We start from the raw sequence: 6,681 nt of genomic DNA, 5'->3' as shown, positions 1-6,681 counted from the left end.
ACAAAACATAACAGAAATGTTACAATAAAACACAGAGGCCTTTATTGTCACGTCCATCGTACTGTGACTCCTCAGCACATTCATCTCCAATCAGCAGCTTCCTTCACTGACCCAATCACAGGTCTCAGGCCAGCTGTTGTACTCAGGTTTGGATTATTTGCTGAGGTTTTAGATCTCTGGACCAAAGCCTTTAAAAGGAAACAGTTTCTCAGAGGTTACATCAGTAAATATGATCTCACTGTTACAGTGATCATTCACATCTCTGATTAACCTCTGAAGAGACACATTTGGTCCTTAGCGACGCCTCTGTCACAGGCGTCTGTCAGAACAACAGCGTGTGTTTGACACAGTCCATCATGAAGAGAAGCAGTTTTTCTTCTGAATTAGTGAAATAACTGGTCTGTAAATTACAGTAACACGAGTGTCATTGTTAAAACACAGTTTATGAAACACTTAATTTGTTGTGAACTTATTGACAACGTAAACATTTGCTGGTTGCCACTGTAACTGATGACTGTGTGGTCACATGACTGAAAAGTAAACAAATATCACAAAATAAAGAAATGCCTCCAACTTGTGTTACGAGTAGTTAGTGTGCAGAAACACGGCTGCAGGGTCAGCCCTCCCTCCACAGTCGCTCATCAGGCTGGTCGCAGCGCGTTTGCCTGTCTACTGATGTCTGCATGAGCAGAAACACCAATTTGAGTGATGTTATGTAATTCAGGATTCAATCAATGTGTCAGTGTTTGTTACTTTGTTACATTAATTTTTTAACCACGTTATTTTGTTGTGGGATGAACTTCTGCAAACAACAACATATGGCAACAAAAAACAAAACTTGCAGTTGGAATCGATGGAGCTGTGAGATGATGGGATGTCGACTGGTTCACTAACCATTAACATTTGGGATATTAGGATAACAGTAGCGTGTAAACATAAGCAGTGCAAACACTTCCTATAATGACACATTTACAGTCTAGTTTGGGGAAAGCTGAGGAATTAGGGTGAAGAGACGGTGGATGTTTAACCCTCCCTTGGTTTGACAGCTCGCTCAGCCAGCGAGTTATGAATGATGTTCTTGATAGACTCCGCCCCCGCGCCTTCTAGGAAAGTGTGGTGATCTCCCTTGATGACGTGGACCGACACCTCGCCATCACAGACCTGAAGAAAGACGCAGTACACAGTTTGAACATTGGAAGGCTCAGACAGAGTTTATAGAAACACACACAAGCGCACACACGCACAGTGAAGATAAGTACTACAGACTGATGTAAATGTGCATCGGTACCTCGCTGAGCTTATAGTCAGCTCCCAGGTTTTGCTCATATTCGCTGCTGGTTTCGGCGCGCAGCAGCTTCACGCTGCCGTGGTATTTTGCAGTAGGTACATATGCATCAGCAGCCTTTAGCTTGTAGTAGAAGGCGGAGGCTGCAAAGTGCAGTGAGTCTCGGTCGATGTCCTTGTGAGCGGAGGTGATTAGGTCCACGGCCACACTGACGCGTGCATTCAGGTCTGACAGCGGGAGCAGAGTCTCCAAAAGCTGTAGGATGTAACCATGGAGACGACTGTAAGTTCATAGCAAACGTTACCGCGTGCTCGCGGAGATATTGTTGTTTTCAGAAAAGTAAGTGACACATAATTAATGAACATCACAGATCTTATGTATATGAAAATGCAAAATGAAGATGTTTTGATATTCAGGAGTTACAAATGTCAGCTTTCAGTGAGAAACTGTACGAAGGTTTGATTTAACCGCATGTTTTACTTTAGTCTCCATAACAGCTCCAAACATCACATCATTGTTGAGTCAAACCTGCACCACACACAGACTGTGCTGGAACAGCAGCTCCAGACTGTGTTACAGTCACCATCTTTACCTTACAGGCGCCGTGAGGCAAAAGCTCAGGTTGTGTGGCCTTTAACGCTGATGCCACATAAAGGAATACTTGTGTGTGAACCTGTGGGTCAGAGACAGTATACCTTGTTGTATTCAATGCCAGTGAACTGCTGGATGAAGGCACACAAGGCTTCAGTCTCAGCCTCAGACTCGTTGCCGGGTGTTAGCTTGGCTCTGTAGCTCTGCAAATCAAAAACACAGTTAAACCTGTTCACATGCAGATCATGTGACCAGAGCTCATCCTTCAAAACCAACATCACACACGCTATACAGCATATACATGAAATAAAGATGCGCGAGTGTTTCTCTGACCTGTGTGTACGCTGCCACATATGAATGTGAGCCATCAAAGAGAAACAGGAACTCCACAGGCTGATTCTGGGTCTGCAGCTGAGAGCACATTTCAAATGCTACACAGGCACCAGAAGAATATCCAGCGACTCTGTACGGGCCGTCCGGCTGCACCTGCCTGACGCAGCTCACGTAGTAGGCAGCCAGGGACTCAATGCTATCCAGAGGAGCAGCTGCAAAGGAAACACATGAGGGGAGTTAGTTTGGCTGCACAGTGACATAAACAGCTGATGCACAACATGTGAGTGACAAAGGTCTGAGAACAGAACCACAAACTTTTAAACTGTGAAACAAAGAAAACATGAAATCACATCAGGTCTTTGGTTTTCCTCAGGCCATTATGGAGGGAGCTGTATATGTACAAGTGTTTGTAGTTTCACCTTTGAACAGTCAGACTTTCAGCTTTAACACATTTTGCTGTTTAACAGTTACACACGTTTTGATACACATGATTGTGACACCTGGTGAGGACGCACACTCATCATTTGATGACAAGTAAGGACACGTAGTTTCCACGATGGTTCAAAGTGTTGATTTTGTGTTTTAAAGTTTTTCTCTGTGACTGTAAAGTCATTTTAATATGAGCCCCATTATGCTGACAAACCCACGCAGACGATGCACACAGCTCAGCAACACCAACAAGCCTGAAACTCAAATGACATGAAAAGTTATCCATGAGGCGCCAAAACACAACAACAGCTGCAGCAAAGGCTCTTTGTACTGTAAGATGAAGATCCTACAAAAGTAGAAGCCTCACAAACCACATGTAGACTGGTTGTGCAAACTCCCACGGACCCTGCAGTCGAGAGGATAACAAGCTGCTCCAGTGATCATGACCAGGACACAAACTGCTTCCTCCTGAATCAGAGGCCTGACTGACAGACACACCCTGGCATAGAGGAGGCTGAGGAGTGTGACAGTTGGAGCACACGCTCAGGTCTAAGTCTTTAAACAGGGGAACCACCACCCCAGTGTGCCAGTCCAGAGGCAGCATCCCAGAGCTTCACGCAGCGCCGTGTCAGCCAGGACGGCCCTGCAACACCCAGATCCTTCTCATCAGCCTCAGGTCTGTCCTAAATCCTAGCAGGAGCTACCACGACGCGTACCACAAAATGCATCGCACTGGTTCTTCCCAGTAGTTGGAACTGGTTGTCTGCTTGCCAATGAATCCTGCTTATTGGTTCCACTTGTGCTACAATCAGGACGAATTGTAGTGGGTTAGGGTTAGCTGGATATGTGCTGGATATGTGGTGGAGGGTAACTGCAGGAGAAGAAGCTAGTGGGGGAGTAGAGCAGGGGAGGATGTGCGTCCCCGAGGCCTGCTGGAGGTCAAGGGCAGTGCTGGATATGTGGTGGAGGGTAACTGCAGGAGAAGAAGCTAGTGTGGGAGTAGAGCAGGGGAGGATGTGCGTCCCCGAGGCCTGCTGGAGGTCAAGGGCCATGCTGGATATGTGGTGGAGGGTAACTGCAGGAGAAGAAGCTAGTGTGGGAGTAGAGCAGGGGAGGATGTGCGTCCCCGAGGCCTGCTGGAGGTCAAGGGCCATGCTGGATATGTGGTGGAGGGTAACTGCAGGAGAAGAAGCTAGTGGGGGAGTAGAGCAGGGGAGGATGTGGGTCCCCGGGGCCTGCTGGAGGGCAAGGGCCATGCCCGATGTGAGTAGCAGCAGGGCCAGTGCGCCCAGGAGCACATCTTTTTCGACCGTAAGGGAGACAGGAGGCCGACTCACTGCCTCGGCTAAATGGAGAGGGAATTTCAGAAGGGCCAGGGCACAAGCATGGACCTTTTTCAGCTGTAAGGGAGACAAGAGCAAGGTGTGACGTAGGTCCCCGGGGCCTGCTGGAGGTCCAGGTCCACGCTCGATTTGAGTAGCAGCAATGGCCAGTGCACCAGGAGCACATCTTTTTCAACTATAAAGGAGACAGGAGGCCGAACAGGTCTCTGACCCTTCAGCATAGACAGGTGGCTGAATGGGCCCCTTGGGCCCTCCAGCCGAGACAGACAGCTCAAACGGGTTCCTCTGACCCTTCAGCGGAGACAGACACCGAACCAGCATGTGTGGAGACCTCTGGCAGTGTGGACACTGGCTGGAGCTTAGTGGCACATTGGCTTGGCTCAGGCAGTGGTATGCAGTCCTCAGAGGGCTGAAAGTGTTCTCCAACACATCCAGCAGAGGACAGAGGACTCTACTAAAAAATCCGACTCTACTAACCTATCAGAGGCTGCTTAAGATCAGAATGCAATCATCTGCAGTTTTCTTCTTAATTAACAATAAACTTAGTGTATATGTACTCCTAAATTTGATGAAAGTGATAAATAATAGACAGCTCTCTCTCTCTCTATATTCTGACATTTAACTAATTCAAAAGATATTTCAATATTTATTTATCTAAAACAAAACAAGTTAGAATAGCCTTTATTGTCATTGTACAGAGTACAACGAAATTGGAGTGCCACTCCCTTGGTGCAAGTTTCAATAATAAATATAAATGTAAAATATAAAAAGTACAAAAAAACAATCGTAAGTACTCAAACAATAGTTTGTACAATATATACAGGATAGCAGCATTAATATAATGACAGTATGAATAGCAGCATAATATAATGACAGTGACGGTATGGAATAGGTTCAATTGTATTTGTTCTTATTTACTACGGTGATAGCTCTGGGAAAGAAGCTATCCCTGAATCTGTTTGTCCTGGTTTTATGTGACCTGTACCGTCGGCCTGACGGTAATAGTTCAAACAGTTGGTTGCTGGGGTGAGAGTAGTCCTTGATGATATTGCCAGCTCTGCTGAGGTACCGAGAGTTTGCAGTGACCTCCATGCTGGGCAGAGAGCAGCCAGTGATCTTCTAGTTGCAAGTTCACTCTAAATTGATGTTTAACAGAAAAAAAAAATGTTTTTATGTTTTTTCCCTAAAGTGTATGTAAATATCTGGTTTCAGCTGTGAATATACTGCTGTGTATTGAAATTCCTCTTGTTTTGCATAGAAATATACTGAACAACATACAAAGCATAATATATAAAATAAAATCTACCTGAGTTTTTTCTTTGAAAGAAGCCACTTGTGTCAATTGTTGTGTTCATCAGTACATAACTGAAACCGATTACAGTGCTTTGTTTAGCCGTGGAGGGAAACAACTGAAAATATGAAATAAACACACATGTAAGCTAAGACTCTCTAAAAAAACATCATTGTTGTTGTTCGGATTTTCATTTCCCCATTTGTTGATTCACTCCAAGAGCAAGTAACGTAATATGGGTCAAGTGATCAGTTTGATATCAATCTTTTGTGATACACCGTCATATTTACATTATTTGTACAGTATGAATGATTTGCTTTGGTACCTGGTCAAACTTAAGCTCTCCTCTGTCTGCCTGTCTACGCTTCTCCTGCAGCAGTTTCTCCCCCCTCGCTCACATGCGTAAGTGCTATGCTCAGTCACCCAGTGCCTGAGCTCAGATCATACCAAAATTAGGGTGAATTTACGACTGTGCGCTATGTGCTTCGAATATTGTGTGTAGTTTTTTGTTTTATACAGTTGGCAGTCAGGCATCAGTAACAAAATCACCAGGCTCACAGTAGACAGATTCACAAGAAATTCATTTGGGCTTAGAAGGAATAAAACAAACAGAATCCTTAATTAAGCTTGCGTTAGATTGCAAAATGGTCCCAGATGAAACAGTCTTAACAACACGAAATGCACAGTTCTTTTGTAAAGGTTCTTTTTATTTGGAAGGAAAAATAAGCACAGACAGAGTCCCCAGAAGTGTCCAAAAAGTGATTTATTAAACACACACAGTTATACAGTGTGGGAAGCCGGTCTTCGATCTTCTCTGCTCGTTACAGAAAGCTTTATAGCCTAATATGACGTCAGAACATTTCCTAGAACTCAGCTTCTCAGAAACCTAACACTTTCTCAGGCTTTATGTTCCCAGATATGGATGAGGGAAAACATCTGGTCTAAACAATTGTGTGTCCGAGTGTGCAGTTTGTGAGATTGTCTGTCCAGGCCAACAAAAGGTCGCTGTCCTCATCTGACTTTACTTTGGGCCGCCTGGAGCCACAGAGATGCTGGTGGTTTTTGCATAATAGAATATTACAGAGGAATGTGTCTTATTTTGCGTGCTCTGGAATACAAGATTAAGCAGATTTACTAAATGATAAATGATACATGATAATGGTGATGATCAACTGATACTAAGTGATGCAGACTAATGAAATAATAATGAAATAATGGCAGTGAAATTACATGTTTTTCTTGACACTTTGAACCCAGAGGAAACAATTACTCTCAAAACAAACACTCCTTTGATTCTCAGGGACAGGAGCTCTGGGGTTCATAATACTAGCTTTAGCAGTCTTGGTGAAAACATTCTGTGTATTCCCTGACACGAAAGGCGGAGGAACGAAGTCTTTCTCACTCATCCC

At 44.5% G+C, this 6,681-nt stretch overlaps 1 protein-coding gene across 1 annotated transcript; it reads right to left on the bottom strand.

The window, feature by feature from the left end:
• Window positions 1-979: 979 nt before the first annotated feature.
• On the bottom strand, window positions 980-2,329 carry LOC146620730 (fatty acid synthase-like). Its single transcript, XM_085367827.1, has 4 exons — window positions 2,210-2,329; window positions 1,981-2,079; window positions 1,289-1,540; window positions 980-1,161 (listed from the first exon to the last, which is right to left on the bottom strand). Exons 1-4 carry the CDS (start codon window positions 2,297-2,299, stop codon window positions 1,024-1,026), a joined length of 579 nt encoding a protein of 192 aa, XP_085223953.1. The 5' UTR covers window positions 2,300-2,329; the 3' UTR covers window positions 980-1,023.
• Window positions 2,330-6,681: the final 4,352 nt, after the last annotated feature.

Source organism: Diplotaxodon limnothrissa, linkage group LG12, assembly GCF_057381915.1.
Source record: "Diplotaxodon limnothrissa isolate DT_005_m linkage group LG12, D_limnothrissa_male_GT1.1, whole genome shotgun sequence".
Lineage (NCBI taxonomy): Eukaryota > Metazoa > Chordata > Actinopteri > Cichliformes > Cichlidae > Diplotaxodon > Diplotaxodon limnothrissa.
This window is presented reverse-complemented; position numbering and strand designations above follow the sequence as displayed.